We start from the raw sequence: 18150 nt of genomic DNA on the forward strand, positions 1-18150 counted from the left end.
ATTAAAAACAGGAATAAATAACAACAGCCACCAGGCTGAATTGGGAAATGTAGTAGAGCTTTCTTATCTGATGTGTGGTGTGTGGGAGACTGCGTGGGTTTTCTTTATGTGTCTGTAACGTGCAGGAGTGAATGAGATTTGATTGGTGGGCGTATCAGTGTGTGTAGTATGTGAAGGCATTGCTTCGTTATGCATGCAGGAGCCGCTATCAAACAGGAACACGACGAAAATGCAGTTTGCATATGCATCAATGTGTCCATAATTACAAAGTAGATTTCCTGGCGACTATCATGGATTGTTGACCATCTCCAGGCAGGCACTGGAGAGTGTTCAAATGAGGATTATCTCCTCCAGCACAGCACAGCAGAGTTTAGCACTGTATGTCATTGATTAAGCGTGCGCATATTACATGCCAGCACACATCCCACTTGCGTAGTGTTTTCCCTCTGTCTCATAATAGTGCTTAAAAGCACCACCATCTAGGAAAGACAAACCCACATCTCGCATGAAAAAGAAATCCGGTATGATTTATTGTATATACAATGAAAATATTGAATGTATTTCATAGCTATAATGTACACATAATTTAAATAACATTGCTCGCTGATATTTAAACTTTGCTTGTCTCTTTTTCGAAGCAGCAAAATGATGAATTACCCTCTGATTGAGATCAGGCATGTTCCTGACCAGTTCCATCTCCTCAGATGACATGGCCAGGGCGCTCAGACCTTCCAAATCCATTTACAGGAATGTCTTGATCACCAGTTAACTGTCCCACAACTTAAGCCTGGTCAGACTATTTTCAGAAGCACATTACCAGTCTACAACAGTGACAGTCACTGAGAGCTATTCTTATACTGCGCTTGAATGAGACGGCGAAAAATTCCTTTGTTTCTCCCTTTGGCGGTGCTTTGTGCGATCACCACCCGCGACTTAGATTAATGTTTGCCAGAGTAATTTCACCCAAAACACGCACAAAGAATTTTGGAAATAAGAAGTAGAAGTTATGTCTACTCATTTTAAACCCTCACAGAGTGGTGTTAGACGGTGTTACTAAACACACACAGGATCACACATTACATGATGGAGAATGCTTTCCATACTCGACAGTAGTGGATGTTCACCTGAAAATCCCAAACAAGGAATTTCTGAAACAAGTAGTCACGTGTGCTCATTTGAACCTCCACATTTGAATCTTTCAGAAGGTGTAGCAGTGTTATTAAGCGTACACCAGGATCACTAATAACATCATTGGAGAGTGTTTTATTATACTGAAAAAATGTTCCCTTGAACAAAACTAACTGCTGACCGGCAAAATCTGACATTTGCAGACAAATTAGACACAACAGTAGAACTTGGCTTGTGTACTCTCATAGCCAGTAGCATTGATTGTGATTTCCTTTTCTCTCTGGAGAGCTGAATGTGTCAGTTGAACAGAAAGACTTTATGTACTAAACTTGTGTGCACTACTCAGCTACTTACATCCCTTAGTTCTCTATTTACTTATTTTGTGTATGCTGATATTTGATATCTTTTCATTTAGACACGTCTTAGCAGGAAAGGTGTAATTGAAAACAACAACATTAGTTATGCCTGCATCTCTTCCAAAATATTGATATTGTGCATGATAACCAAACTTACAAGGACAATTGTCCTGCTATGATGCGTCCAGTGAAAACAGTTTGCTTTAGAAAGTTCAACTGATGTACATCTGTTGTAACATTCCTCACAACACCACCTTTTTATTTACTGCACCCAGCCCCACTTACAGGACTTTGCTTTCTATTTCTGTATGACATTCCTTTTACACAAACCTTTCAGCCGTTTCACTGGTAAACAATAAACTATTTTTACGTCTTCTCACAAATGCACTACAGCCACCCATAAAACTGCTCACATCATCTTATAGGTGGTGGGCTTCTATGCATCCCTCGTGTGCATATAGGCTGCCCCAATAATGTGTTTCTACTCAAAAGTATTCTCTCTGATCCAAATAACAGTTTGAAAAGGACCACTTGCAAAATCTTGTCTTGTCTCTGACGTAGAAACCGAGAAGCGTATTGGGAGAACTGTACTGTACACTAACTGCAAACACACTGTTGAAAGAACATTAAAAGTGGTGAAGTGCACATGATTGTGCTCGGCGGTTCAGTTTTTTTGTATAGACAGTAAGGAAAATAAATTAATTGCAGTTATTATAATAAGACAAGATCCTCTCTCTTAAAAAGAATCAAAGGCACCAGCAAAATGATCTTTGACAAAGTCACATTTTATATTGTTGCTTATTGTCATATCTCTTGTAATCTGTTCACGATTAAGTACAGTAGTTTAAACCGTCTCATTCAACCTCTTTCTTTGTTTATTTCTCTTAAATGTTATGGATGTCCAATTAAATGTAGAGTTAATAAAAACTCTCTCATTCTCCATTCAGGCCATTCTCCCATTGTCTTTTTTATTCATTTTGGTGTACAGTGGATTTAATCAGTTTTTCTTTTGCTAGTGCTGTTAAACTAATTTTCAATCAAAGTCAGCATCAAACACACTGGCATTACATGTTGGCCATCTGGTACTGCATTTATGTTTGCCTGAAATGAATAATACATCAGTAATAGGACTGACAGAAACCACTCAAATTGTTTTGCAAGTGTCATGTTGGTAGGGAGATTCCAAAACACAAGTGTTCATGTTGGAGAAGTTCAAATAGGGGTTTCTATTACCACAGTTAGCACAAGTATAGGGTGTGTAGTGTTTTCTGCTCTGCACCACCACCTCCACCCTTTCCATTAGCTGTGGTGCTGTGTCATATTTTCCCTTTTTTTTTTTTTTTATTCATAATTACTAGATAGCCTATTGCTATAGCATTTGAACAGTGTTTATACATGGTGTTTGAAACACGTCTGTAGATGGGGCAAATGTCTAACTCATGTCTGGTTTGTGTCTGTACACTTGAAGCAGTGGGCAGCACAGATACATGTATGTGTGCATGTAGAGTAGTGCAGACATGAAGTGGCAAGTGCAGCGAAGGTGAGATGAGAGACAGGACACCAGGCAATAAATGAAAGTTTGCAAGCCAAACGATAAAAACACAGACAATTAATAGCGATGATGCTAATGTAACTTAGCAACAGTTCAAACAACTGAATGTATTCAGTAGCTCCAATCCAGGTTTCTCATAGCAAAGCCCTGGGAAGAAGCTACAGTTTTATGGAGGTGGTGCTCTTACATTTCCAGTTTCTCGAACAAGGCTATGTAATCACAAGGAAAAGCCACAGAATGATGTGACTCCCCTTTTTTTCAATTTTCAAAAAAACAATCAATCAACCGAGTAAATAAACTGTAGTGGTAGTCCAAAAACATAGGATACCATTCTGGAAAGCACTAGAGTTGATTATTTTTTTTTCTTTGCATAACTGGTTTCCCCCAAATTGCTGTTCCCATGTATTTGTGCAGACCAAGACATAAAGAAATACAGGCTGTGGAAAAACGATGTCTAGACTCTGAGGTGCAGCTGCTAGTGGTCTGAAAATAAAGGTGTGTTCAGAGGGAACATAAAGCAGCAACCGGAGGTAAACAACAGAAAGGAGTGGAACTTTGAGTTGGAGTGTGATCCATCACGTCAACACAAAGAGACACAGGGATGCTGTAGCACAGCAGCCAACATCCAGGAAGCTGTCAGTTTCAAATCAAGTTAATTTATATAGCACCTTTAAAAACAACCAAAACGGACCAAAGTGCTGAATAATCGAGAAAGAAGAAAAATATGTGAAAAGAACTGGAGAGGATAAAAGCACACAAGAACAATTTGTATAATAAAATAGTAAAACATTAAAGCCACTAAGGGCAACAAAAGGCCATTGAAAAAGTGTAGTATATCTTGAGATGTATGTTTCGAGGACACTTCAGTGAAAGAAGAAAGCTGTGTGAAAGCTTTGGGGCCACCTTAGCCTTAATGACTAGGCTCAGTCATTTTTGGTGGATAAATAGACATTGGAAACACTGCAGTGGTAAAACTGAACTGAAGAAGCGATGTTCAAATTTGAGGAAGAAAATGTGAAAACAAAAAGCTCAGGAACAACATTCAAAAACACTGTTATAAGACAAAACTGGCAACAGCAAACTATGAACATTAGCATTGGTGATATAGTGTTGCATTTACCATACTTACAAGCAAGTCACAATGAATGGGTCTCTTTTGTGGTATACACAACTTTGTAGGTACAAATATCCAAAAAGGTCAGTTCCCAATTCATGATGTGCTTGCTGCCAATTTTAGAATTGATGGCAGTTAATAAACTGTAATTTATGGACATCAAAGACAGTGGCAAAGCTAAAGTGAAATAGCAATGTCAAAATGCGGAAACAAACAGGACAGTAACACAAATCAAAAACGGCACTGTTCTTAGTCAAATGCAACAGCTCCGTGTTAGCATTAGCACTGGTAATATAAGGTATAGTCAGCTGTTAAGCTGATTACTAGCCTTATCATTATCATTGGATAAAAATGGACATAAAAAACATCATGTGGCAATACCAAACTGAAAAAGTTATGCTAAAGTTAGTGAGTAAAAAGACAATATTCACAGACATAAAGTGACATGAACAGCTCCCCCTTGTGGTATAGATGAAGTGGCAAGGGCAAATTTCCGAAAAGGAGTTGCGAAGTCTTTACTGATATATCTGGAAATGGTGGAGGTGAATGGTAAATTAATATATTGTAAATTAGTTGTAGGCTTAAATGTATTTTTTAATGAATCATATTTTTATAATATGTCTGAAGAAAATGTTGTTCGCAAGACCCTCATACTTTTGTTGTACCTAAACATTTCCTACATTAAATCACCCAGGCCTTAGCTTGTTATTAAATATGAAGGCAACACTATGCTCCGCTATAGCCTGCCATTGACTTTGTAATAATCATAATAATAATAATAACAGTTTGATGGGAGATAAGATATGATGATGTAGCACAAAATAATTACACACACATAAACACACAGACGTGCTAAAAAAAAAAGACTCCTAATTGTGATTAATTATCATATGCCAACATGTCACATGGACTTAAATGCAGTGTTTTCATGGGAGTGGCTTCGCGTGTTTGGGGAGTGGCTGGCTTGTTCACACATTTCGCCTTGTTCATCAGTACGACAGGCAGAGCCGAGGGCTGACCGGGGGGATACTCAGTGTACTACATCGGTCGCTAATTGCTCCATCTGTGGACGGGTAGTAAATTCTGCTCCTGCGCACCGACGCCGTGTGTTCGGGCAGAGCGGACATCTCGCTACTCCTGCTCCAACTGCCTCACCAACTAGTTTCCTAAGTTGGAGAAATTAAACTTGCGAGGGACAACTCTGAGGATACGCGCGCACTCTTTCGGCTCATTTTACGCGGCGGTTATTACCACCGCCACTTTGTTAAATATTTTATTTCTTTTCTCGTTTTTTTTTTTTTTTTTTTTTTTTTTTCACCCTGCGCGTAAAGGAGGAGGAACAGGAGGTGGACCCACGCTCAGTCGCCGGTCTCGTGTCTTCTTTGTATACAGCAGCAGCTGTGTGTAAATGCATGGGCGCAGCGCGTCTGCTGCTCTGTGAGGGACAGCTTCCTGGGCTCAGTCCAACCTTCATGCGGGGAGGAGAGGAATATCAAAACTTTACCTGTTCCCCGCTACCTTAGAGTACATCGCAAAGCTTTGGGTCACTTCCACCGCCTCTTTCTCTCCCACTCGTCCCCCCTCGCTCTCTCTCTCTCTCCCTCTGTGTGTTTGTGTGCGCTTGGATTGTAAACGGCAGAAACAAATTGAGCTCCGTGCAGAGCAGGCTACAAGCTACAGCTGCGCGACTCCCCTCCACACATCATGGATGTAAGATTTTATCCGACTGCTGGAGGGAATTCTATTCCCGGAGACCCTCCGAACCTGGATTTTGCCCACTGTTTGGGCTACTACAACTTCAATAAGGTGAGGGGGTCTGTTTTCTGTCTTAGCCTTGTTTTGTGCTGTGAGACCGTCGGGAGGGCTGATCTAACCCTAATGAGGTGAAACTCCAACAACATTAAGCCAACTGCATCCACTTACTTCCTCCCCTCCTCCAGTCACATCTGTCTTTCTAAAGTTGCCTGATTAGAATCCACACTCCCCTCCCTTGCCACAAGCCTGTGTGTTAGCGCCGAGAAGAAGAGAAAGGGGGGAAGCGCAGGACAAGTGTGGCTACTTTTTGTCCAGCTCAGACCAGCCTCGGCACTGGTGAACTCCTCTCACCGGTGTGGTGTGATCCACAGTCACGGGGGGGCTCTGTAGCCCTCATCATGCTCCTCAACGTCACTGCATCAGCACCTTACATTGCGTTTACAATGTGATGAAAATAGGATACAGTGGATCAAGTGTCAGATGAACTGCTCTTCCTCCCGGTGCAATCAAATAGCACGTTGTAGAAATGGCTGTTTGCCCTTTGCTAAATTGCAGGGTGTTAAACTTTATTTAGAGTGTTTAACTAGCTGCGAGACATTCTTTTGATGGCCTTTGCAGACTGTGCTTAAAGCTAACTCTGTGATTATCAGCGATCAAGTTTAATTAGAAAAACATGCACACGCCGAAGGAGGCAGCTCGCTGTATGTCTGTGCAGTATGAATGCGTTCATTGTCGACTCCACGCTGGGTTGTGCACTTATCTCACACATGGCCATCGTTTACGTCCTCGGAGGTGTCACGCCGTGAAAACACAGTCCCGTCCACTCGCTGCCCGATTGAATAGTGCGTTTTCCCGCATTGTTCAGTTGCTCTAGTCGCTCCGGCGTATCTGTAAACATGAAAGTCTGTGTCAGAGCTGCAAGTTTATGAACTCTTAAAGATGAGGCAGCGCTCGTGTGGAGCACAGTTTGTGATATTGTGTCGGTGATGTAACACTTGAGCTATTAGGCCTGTGATCCATCAGCAGTTTGACTCGCATGTTCCCCGGCAAGAGGGAACATTATTATGACAGATAAAAATCACACAACTCCCGCCTGCAGTTTTTTCGAAAGTCAAAGCAATGATACATCCTTCATTTCAAACCCCCCACCACCACCCACCCCCCACTCACACACATGCACACAAATTATTCAGCCTTCTAGTGCGGCTCTGTTTGCAATCTGATGCCGCTCAAAACAGTTACTGGGTTTGTCTCACTGTTTCATCAGCTCTTTTGTCATGTGGCCAAGTTGTCATATGTGCCCAATTTCATCATGTCTTCATCAGCCTTGAGAAACTTTAACTACATTGCTTTGAATCGGTGTAATAGTCGAAGTGTGATTTTATTCCTGCTATTAAATTCCCCGGGTCAAGTGAAATTTTCCATCTGTAACAGTAATTGGCCGCAATGCAAAAGGAGGCAGAGGGCGAGAGGGAGGGTGGTGAGAAGGTGCTTATCCAGTATCTCTGGTTGTGCTGGAGAGAAAGGAGAGAGGGAGAGAAAGAGAAGGAGGGGGGGAGGATAATACAAAGCATGCATTTCATGCTAATTACAATGCCTTTCCACGGTGAACAAATACGCTCTTTTGCATGCATCTTTCAAATAAGCCTTCAATTTATTTGAATCAGCTCGCTGAAAGGTTGCACAATGCAGAGCGGTTAGTCATCCAGAAGATGTGGCATGCTTACAAGTCACAGGGAACTGAGGCTTTGCTTCTTTAATCTGTTCATAAGCTGTCACAGCACCTTTTGCAAACGGCGAAACTCTCACCAGATTCACAGTTTTGAATTAAAAAACGGGGCGATACAAACTCAAAGCGCCGGCGCAGTAAACGCTCAGTTTTAATGACAACAGAGACAGACGGGCCCAGAGGCACTTTGAAAAATCAGAGATTCTTTTTAAATTTACAGAAAAATCCAAACGAGTTGCACAAACTTAATTATGTGCTGCAGTCATGACTAATGAAGCTGCCTGGTATTTTGGCACCGAGATGAAGGAGAAACAGAGGTGCCGGGGAGAAACTTCCCACAACTTCATACAGCTGAATAATGCACGTGAAATCTGTTTGGTTAGAGACAAATCTTTCTGTAATCTGGTGAAATTAAACACAGCTCGTTTATCTAAATGCAAAGGTTTACTTCTGTGAGGTTTGAACATGTGCTGCAGAGTGTTTGGGTGGGTGACAGGGCTGTCACAGCGGAGTCCATTTCTCTTAAACTACCTTGACTTGAGGTTGAACACGGATCAGCTATGCCCAGGGGCAAACCACCGAGGCTCCTGCTTTTACTGATTGGTTGTTACTTCAGTTTGCGTTGTTTTCAATTTATCTCATAATGACTCTTGGTTTTCCTGCCTCCTTGGCTTCTGCTGAGAAACACCTGGTTGTAGTCAGCAACATTTATAAAAGCTGCCTTTTAAAGTTTGGAAAACTTTAAACCAATACACGGGGTTTTATGCATATGTACATCTAGTTCTCATTTGTCTAACTTTTTATTTTTAGAGATGCCAGCGGTGTGGGACGGATTAAGTTACGTCATGCTCAGTGTCAACCAAAGACAAGGAGCTGTTTGGATTTGACTGCTTTTGCTATTTGTAAAACTCATATGTGATTGACTTTAATGGCTTCATGAAAGAGACCCAGTGTTATTTCCATATTTATGGCCATCTGGTCTCTTTTTGTCAGGGTTTAATAATGTTTCAGATACAGTATCCATTTAGTGTGGGCTTTCATTGCCTCCAGGCGCAAAGAAATCACCAACAGATGTTAAGACAAACTCTTCACCTGCAGTGGTGCTAACACTTGAAGTTTATTTGCAAAACTAATCCAGACCCACTGAGATGTCATACTTTAGTTGGGAATGGAGAATGAATTGGAGTATTTCAATGGCCCCACTGCAGATGTAGGCAAACATATTGACAAATAGCCTCATATCTTAACTGAAGATGTGAATGTGGAGACTGTAATTGCCTTTTAGGACTACTTTCTGGGCTTGGCAAAGAGTTATGTAGTACACGGTAGGTTATATTAACTGCATTGGAGTCTACTTATGAACAAAACCAAACAATGGTCATGTTATACCATTTTAAAAGTATCTGATTTAGCTGTGTAATTGTTGTTGACAGACGTCCTGATTAAAACATGTTCATTTGTCTGCCTGCTTGCACTGTAAACAGTTGCAGCAATCTGTGGCTCTGTTAGTTGTTGTGTAAAACCACCGTGGCTGTTACCACTAGTGACCACAAGTCACCAAATCACAAGTCAACCGGACTAAACTATTAAAGACTGCGGCTTTAAGTACTGCAGTAAAAGTCTTTTCTGAGTATCTATCTCTCACAAATTTAGACACAGAACATTGATCGCCTCCTCCGTATTTTGACGTGCACTCACCTATGAAGTGAAAGCCTAGCTGCGCTGGGGAACCAGTGATTATAAAGTTCAAAACTTGACAAGATGACGTAGCTGTAATTTACCAAAGGGTGTGATTAAGTCTGTGCAGGAGGTGAAACAGGACCATGTTTCTGGTTCACGTGGGCCCCTGCTAACTTATACACTGCGTGCAGTATGTGAGGAACAAAGATTTAAGCGCCGTGGTTACAGGATAGGTGGAAGTCTGTGTTCTCACAGAAACAAACTCGAACTGCGCGAACTTTCCTTGTTATTTCCAAACCATCTTTTGTCTGCCTCTTCTGCTTTATTGGGAGGGAAGGGGTTAACACTCTGCTCAACCAGGAGGCCTTGTGCATCCCTCCAGTGTACACAGCTGGTGCCATTTCATCACACACATTCTAAACATATCCAAACACAACTTTAAATGTGCATGTGTGCGGTAATGCTGCGTGTGTGTTTGGTGGGGGGTAAGACCGTCTGCTTTGTCAAACTCAACAGTAGATGGATATGACTCAAAGGTGCATGTTAAATGTTTAAATGTCCAAAACGTGAATGGCTGGTGTGTGTTTTTGCCCAGGCTTTTAATTGCAGCTTGTCAGGAGATGTTGTTCAGCAGATTTATTAAACACCTAATTTTCCCACTGAGACCACAGAGTGTTATTTTTAGTCAGCCTGGCTAGAAGATGCTCTCCAAACTCAGGGCTGCTGCCTCTAAGAATGACTGCTCTGTGTGACAGACCGCACTACGTCTACATGGAGCAGATGTTCACGTTTTGTTAATGCACAGCTCACCACTTCCTGCACGGTGTTCCTTCGGAGCTGATTGATGATTGTTGCTATGATCCTACCAGGATGCAGCAGCGGTTTAGACATTTATGAGCGAGAGGAGGCCCAAACTAGAGTTTGAACAGCCTCTTGTCAAACTAAGAGCTTGATAGTTTCTGATCTCCGTGGCACAACGTTATCACAGCTGTCACTCTGTTTACTCTGTTGATCACAGTGAGACGTTGACATAGGGCGCGAGCTCAAAGCGCGTGCACGTCCAGCTTGTCCTCGTGGAATAATGGGACGATCAGAACCAACAGTCTGAACCTGTGGGTAACGTAAGACCAGGCTGGCTGTTTTGTTTATGAGGTGGATATGACAAACGCTCTGAAAACTTAGACAGACATAGACCATTACCCAGATCAGCACTCGTAAAGGCCTTCTGTAATCCTGCCATCACTGCTCATAAATCCACTTCATTACATCTCCCCGTGCATTACTCACCGTGGTTCATTTGGGCAGACCTCACACTGCTTGTCAAACGATGGCTTGAGGACCCACAGTGCACCACGTGTCGCCCTGACATGGCAGCAGACAAAGACCACGTCGGTGCACTGACTTTGCATCAGTGTGTGATCTCATGACCAGTTACAAACAAGAGCTCCTCTGTAAAACCAGTAAACTAATCCGCGCTCGCATGTTGAATGTGTTTACACACTACGCCTGCTATGCGCACATAATGCCATGTTTTCCCTCAAGGATTAACCCTGGAAGTGTTCGTTTCCCACCGAACTAAAACAACATTGTCTCTCTGGACTATTTGTAGCTACGTGGCTGAGTCAAAAACATCTCTCAGAGCAATACAAAGAGGACAGATGTACAGGAGAGTCACATTTGCTGCCATGTACGCGACGTCACTTCACCATCCATCAAACCCTATGAGTATCTAAAAAAAAAAAAACCCTATGAGTATCTGAGAAAAAATAGCTTATGTGTCACCCAAAGTCATGAAAAAGGAGGGTTTTCAATTTATGTTTCAATTGCTGGAATAATTCCTGAGCACTACATTACGATCATTTGCTCGAGCAGAACTTGTTTCTTGCTTTGCTACTTTTCTCCCAAATATGTATTTATTTGGTGCTTCATTAACCTGTAAATTGAACATGGCATTAAACAAATAAAATAAAGATCTATTCCCCTGACCTCCAAGTGTAGAGCTGTGTAAAAAAGAAAAACACACACACACACACAAACATGTTTCATAGCGTGGTTGTTCTATTCTGTAATCACTTAAAGTGGAGCATTTTCTTTTTGTGAGAACATCCACAAAGCCATAAAAGCCGAGCCCACTGCAGGAACACCCATAAATCACAGTTCCACACAGACACTGAACTCATCTACGAGACAGTTGTTAACCTTATCTACAGTTCCCTAAACCTGGAAGGAGAGATGACATCGTCCAGGTCAGCGATGGTGTGGGGTTTTAGCTTCAGGATTTGCTGATTTTTAGATAAGATGGAGATTCTACTGAACTGAAAAACCAAAAGCACTTGGCCATCAAGACTTAAAGTTAAGAGAGACATACGTATATATATGTGCGTGTATATATATGTTTTGGGAGTCATTTCGAAGGAGTCATCTCATATTTCTATGTGCCTGTCCGCCCCCACAAGAGGTATTTTTCCACTGTGATCAACAGTTTTTATCTGGTTTTGGCTCGCTACGTCTTCGACAACCTCAACCTTGCTGACTTATTAAGAGGACGGGGGCAAAACTCCCTCAGAAACCTGCTTTCACTGTAGTTTCAAAAGGACCAGTCAATCTCTTCTGATTGGCTGATTCGATAAGTGTTGTGTCCCTTTGGTGGTTAGCCTCGCTGTTAAGACACATTCATTTTTAAAGCTTTCCAGAGAAGCCCGCAATGCCATGTTTCATAGATCTAATGTCCAATTCTCTTAATGGGCTCACAGGCTGTATCCAAACATTCAGCCTTGTTCCTTTTAACTTCACTTGCTTGACTTAAGCCCTTGGCTCTTTTCAAGGAGCACAGGCCACTGATGGATGTCCTCCATCTCGCACAGTTATGGGTAATGTTTTCTACTTGGGACCAGTTGAATTCATGGGACTTCTTTCCTCCAGCAGTTCCTGATATTTACTCCTAGTTGGGTAAAGTCTGAAAGAACAATTTTGAAAATGAAAGCGTTATTCCTTAAATGCACAACTTACTTTTTCTACCTTTGAGTTATTGTCTGTGGTGGTGTTTCTGTCTTTAATGTAGCTGCAACCACTCACTCTAAAGCAGCCCGCTCATAGAAATATTACTAACACGTGTTTGTGTATCAGCGTGAATGTCTTTCTCATTATAGGAGCACGGGCTGCAGGTGTGTAGTATTGCATGTTCCACAGTGTGATTAATCCTCCCTTTTTTTTCCCCCTGTCCCACTTACATCACACATTCCCATAATGCAGCGTGTTGCCAGGTTGCACTAAAAGGACCGACAATAGTAGCAGGTGTGCAAATAACCCTCAGACCCGTTGGACAAAGAGCTTAAATAATGCGGGCAAATAAAACTTTTATTTGAATGGTCAAATAGATGGCATGTCGGCGCAAACTGCCCAAGGTTCACGGCAGGCTAACTTTAAACAGAACCTGTTTATTACTCAGGGAACATGTGCACGCGTAATTTTAACCACATCTTTTTAAAAATAAAGCTAGCATTTTCTAGTTTAAACAATAACCTCGGTCACAGTCTTCAATTGTGATTTACTCCTTCTCAAATATAAAGTCTACTAGCTGATGATGTCTATTATACAGTTAACAGAAATGACCACAGCAGCAATACTTCATGTTATAAACCTGATCCGTTCTCTGAATAAGCTTTAATAGTTTCCCAGAATTGGAAAACTGCCATTCCACCCAGCAACAGTTTGAGTTAATCTTTTACACAAGAGTATAGGACTGATAAGAATTTTCTGACATGCCATTTATGCCGTAATTGTTCCGTTTCATTGATATCCAGATTTCACTACAGAGCACTGATAGAACGTTGTTTAGTTCTTCTGTTAAGTCCCAAAGGAGAATGTTTTCGTTATTCTATCTTTCATACTTTATCAGAATTGTCTTTGTACCAATCTTGTGAGCAAGAGGCATTTGAACCTTTCTCACCAAAGAACTCTAATGTTTGTGCATATCTGAAGCATGAGACATGATGCACTGAACTTTCTTCTGTATTGATCTTGGATCCTAATCTTTTCCTAACCCTCAACCAATAGCTTTATAATAGCCGCCTAAAACAGCCATGAAAGAATTAATCATGCTTTAGCTGTCAGGGCCGTTGGGAAGACAAATGAAAGATGTTCTTCATTAAAAAAGCTCAAAATAAATGTTGACTCATCACTCTCACACATTCCTTTGGCTGTTATTGCCCATCAGTTGTCTTCATTTGAGCACATCTTTCAACACGTTAGTGAAATATCACTACTTTTAGAAGTCTCCCGAGACATTTTCCATGTGGCATAAATCATGCGGCGTTCATGAATCCATCGACCGAGTTTTTTTTTTTTTTTTTTAACTTTTTTATTCTGTTACACAACCAATAAGGAACAATGGACACAGCCTCGGCCACATAATAAAGGACCGTTCCCTAAAACCTCAACCGGGACCATGAATGGGGTCCATGAAAGTTTTGAGCCAACTTAAAATATTTTCTTGGGTTGAAGTGGAGGCTCATTCACAGCATGTTCTTGTTTACGGTGATTTGTGTGCATGTGTGTGTGCGTGCTTGTGCTGGCTCGTGAGCTCATGTGGTCATGGTGTGGGATGGCAGAAGTAGAAACAAGATCAAGGTCTGCGAGGCCTCGGCATTGGCAGGGCTCCCCTCCCTGGATAGCCACTGACGGTTCTTTCAAATGGCATTCCTTCCATGGAAACTGATCTAGTTTCTCGTCTTTGCAGGTTCTGACTCTCGGTGTTACTGTTCAAATACCTGCACAACCTTGGGAAACTGATCCTTTCTTTCTCTCTCGCTCTTGAAATAAGCTCAGCTACATTTTTTTTCCTCCTCTCCTGCTGATAAACAAGAACAGAAACTGAACGATTACACTGTTTCAAAGGCTGTTACAGGCAGCTGATTAAAGTGTTAGGTTGGAGTTAGCCAAGGTTAACCGTCCATAATGAAACACTTTGAAAATAATGATACGCTGCGTGGTTTTATGAAGGCTTGTGGCTGCTCAGCTCAGCAGTTGTGACCTTCAACAGTTCCACGAGCTAATCGTTGTGATCCCGCGGCACCCCTGTAGTTTTGAGACTCCATTAGCTTCTTGATATGCATCCGGGGCTCGCGCAAGGTCTTCCTTCGCAACCGTCCCCGTGTCACTGAGGTGACTGGCCATCCTCACTTTCAAGCCTAATCATGCGACATGTCTTCAGCGACTGCTTTGATTAGCGACTCCGGATACGCGGGAGCCGCAGCAGGCTAAGACGAAGTTGTCAGAAGTGAGCGATGTGTGCATCACGTTCTACGTTGGAGCTGACATTGAAACTTAAATGGCTTAAAAAAGTGGAAGGAACCCATCGTGTCATTGTAAAAACAGCCACATACTGTTTATATGTGGGTTGTCGGTATTACACTCTACAACCATCTATAAAGAGAAACAACATTATTAGCTTTGGTTTACATGTGTAATAGCTTTGGGATGTTACGGAACACACGTAGACTTCCTGGTATACACTGAACACAGTTCATCTATTTGGAATGTGCTGGGTTCCTCATTAGTGCACAATAATAATGTTCAGTTTTCTCCTGTGAACCATGTATAATACTAATACATTAATGTACTTAGTGGAATTTATTGTTTAGCCCTGCGTTTTAATAGATAAAGTCATAAAATAGTTTTTCTAGATGTGCATCAGACTCAGAAGTCGGAGAGACGTATCAATAATTGACAAATATGTACTCTTGCGCTTATGAAATTCTCTCGAGCTGCTACAGTGTTTGCTGTTAATTACGGATTTAACAGCCAGTAAATTCTGTTTGAATACCGCCGCTATTGAAATAACACTCCAAATAAGTATTTTTGCTGATCTGCGCTATTCCTGTGACGCATGGGTGGGGTGGGCAGAGGGCGATGCATGTAAATTGCCGTATTATCCTGCCGGCATGCTCAACACACACACAGACAAATTCCTATCAGCCTTTAGTTGATTTAGCAGTGAATTTCCATCAGTTGTAGTCGGAACATGTATGAACGCGCACCCGGCTTAGATGAAGTCCGTTGTCTCCTAACATAGTTGTTGACATAGGTGACACGTAAAGGCGCTCAACTCTGTGTTCGCCTTCGGAAAGCTGTTGATATTTTTCTGGAGAACACATCCCCGACAAGAACTAATTATCAAATAAGAGTAATTGCCCGTTTCTTTGATTCATCACCACATTCTCTCTCATAACAGGCAAGCTTCAAGCAGGAACAACAAAGTAGTGCATAAATCAAAGTAGTTTCCTTTGCCAGGCCAAAACCCCCTGGGAGGTACCTTGGTGCTTAATTAAAATCCAGAAGGATCATGTTTTAAGTGTAGGTGAGCGAGCACTGAATAACAATGACAAATCATGCCCCAGAGCATTAGTGGTGTGTTTTGGAAAAAGAATAACAGCTACTGTCTTTCTTTCTTTCTTTCTTTCTTTTTTTAACCTCCAAGTTTATATGAAAAAGAAGAGGAAGCTGTTTTTAGTGCATTGTGGCACAAAGGCCGTTGTAAATATAACCATTCCTGGCTCCACCACCTGCCAAAACCGGGATTGACATATTAATCTCATAATTACCCGTACGGGATTAGAATGAAATGGCTCATTATTAGACATTGTTCGATGGCTTACCCTTTCAGTGTACTGTTTATCATCTCCTTCTAAGCTCTGCAATCTCTCACGTGTATAAGCCGGCAGCAGTATATAACTTTACTTTTGTTAAAATGCCACGGGCCGTGACCTGCATCGATGTGTGTATTTGTCTCACAGGTCCAATAACTGGAGTTCGAGAGAGATTTTCATTAAAATGTTGCCTTTACCCAAGTGTGGAAACATTCGCAACATAATGTTTAAACATACCATAAAATAAATAGAAGAGTTGCGGAGCTCTGTGATATAAATTAAAAAATATTAAAGCTCGCTAATATTAGCTGCCGCGGTCATGCTAGACAAAGCAAGGCTGTTTCAGCAAAACCCCTGAGTGCATTAAATTGTGCAGCGATGCATTTAATTACTTGTGAGTTTAACTTTCGCTGGCAAGGAGGAGAATGTGTTATTTCTCATTTCAGTCATTAAATAGTCACTCTTGCACTAAAGGAGATTTTAGGATAATGAACCCTAAGGATCCACTTCACCAAAAAGACTACATCTACGGTGGCGTACGGTGAAATTTAGAAAATGGTTTTGTAATATAGATATTTGGATCTCCTTGGTCACAGTGTAAGGCTTTGGCTGTCCCTGATCTTTGAGTTTCCAGATGACGTTTCTGCACTGACTGGTCTCTGGGCTGCAGCCAATGATACAGCGGGAAATGATCGGATGAAACATGATGTGGAATCACATTTTCTAGGGGCAGCGGTCGGAATATAAACTGTCCTACTTACTGCTGTTTCTGCACGCGTCATAATTCTGATGTGCAGTGGCTCTTAGGAAAAATCTAAAAATGGAACAAGTACATTAAAAAGTGAATGTGTGTAGTTATCAGTGGCAAAAAAAAAAAAAAAAAAAAAAAAATCCTCGAGTCAAATCCGCTCAATTACAGAGGTCTGAAGAGCTATCCCCAAGCAAGCCCTCCACTGGCCAATCAGTCACAGCAAATTGCAGTGGTGAATATTTCAGACTCGACAGATTTGAATAAAGACATCATGATTATTTCTCTGTTGTACGGTACCCTCGAATACTTTTCGAGGTCTTCAGCTGGAGAGTAAACTGCGCAACTCCTGGTTTAAGACGGGGAGCGGAAAAAGTCCAGGGAGCAAAGCAAACACAAGGGCTGTCAGTCAATGTGGCAAGCTAATTGGGTCGATCTCTTTAGCGAAGATGAATGAAGAGATTAACTCTCCCTATGTGTCCAGTGAATCTCCCCCTCTGGCTCCAGGTAAATTAGCCGATGACAAGTTGACAGTGGGAATTCTGTTCCTCACTCAGACTTAAAGCTGCATCCAGTTATTTTCCAGTTATCCCTCCCCTCCCCGTTCAAATCACATTTTCTCATTACGAGATTTGTTTATACGTGGATTTGTGGCATTCATCTAACAGGGTTTGTTTCGCTAAATGGACCTGACTGACTAGAAAAACCCTTTAACGTGGATTTCAGCTAACAAAATGCACTCACCCCTGCAAAAAAGCATGAAAACAAAATCAAGATCTATCAACATATTGAACATACTCTCTGCACACTCTCTACTATATAGATGCGCGCACACACACACACACACACACACACATATATATATATATATATATATATAGGCAGAGAATTGTAGAAGCAGGTCAAATGGATGTGATGAAGACAGATGAAGAGTGACTGGAGAACATGTGCGCAGGAAGGTGTGAATACAGAGCACGCTGTGCCCTGCTCTCATTTATTTTAGTAAAGATCCTCACAGCATGGTCCTAAAATAGAGGTCAAGGCTCAAATACGGAAAATGTCAGTGACCGCCCCCCCTCCCTTTTTTTTTTTTTCTTAAATCTACCTGGGCTGGAGAGATGGTATAAAAGTGCTCAAAGAGTCGCCGTGGTCAGGGCAGCAATCGATAGAGCTGTAAAGGGGGCATGTTCAGATACAAAATAAATGTATTATTTTCACTTGTAAAACGGGGCGTCCGACTCAAGGTTATTTGCTTGTACGCTCTCCCATGCTGGCTTTTTTTAAACTCCAGTACCAGGGTAAGATATATATGACTCTTGGATGTTTGGTTTCCTGATAGGACTGATAGGAAAATTCGGTCTGGAAACGGTCACACACTGACCAGTGTTGTCAAACTGAAATGTGTTTTACATGCAAGTTTCGTTTCTTTTTTTTTTCTCCC

The 18150-nt window shown here is 41.6% G+C and overlaps 1 protein-coding gene across 1 annotated transcript in view; it reads left to right on the plus strand.

Annotated features, from left to right (window-relative positions):
* Positions 1-5112: 5112 nt before the first annotated feature.
* tox3 (TOX high mobility group box family member 3) overlaps positions 5113-18150 on the plus strand; it is a 38524-nt gene continuing 25486 nt past the window's right edge. The window contains exon 1 of the mRNA XM_047581332.1: positions 5113-5956. Within this exon, the coding sequence (XP_047437288.1) occupies positions 5855-5956 (102 nt within the window). The 5' untranslated portion in view covers positions 5113-5854. The remainder of the gene's footprint in view (positions 5957-18150) is intronic.

This window comes from Mugil cephalus, chromosome 3, assembly GCF_022458985.1.
Source record: "Mugil cephalus isolate CIBA_MC_2020 chromosome 3, CIBA_Mcephalus_1.1, whole genome shotgun sequence".
NCBI lineage: Eukaryota > Metazoa > Chordata > Actinopteri > Mugiliformes > Mugilidae > Mugil > Mugil cephalus.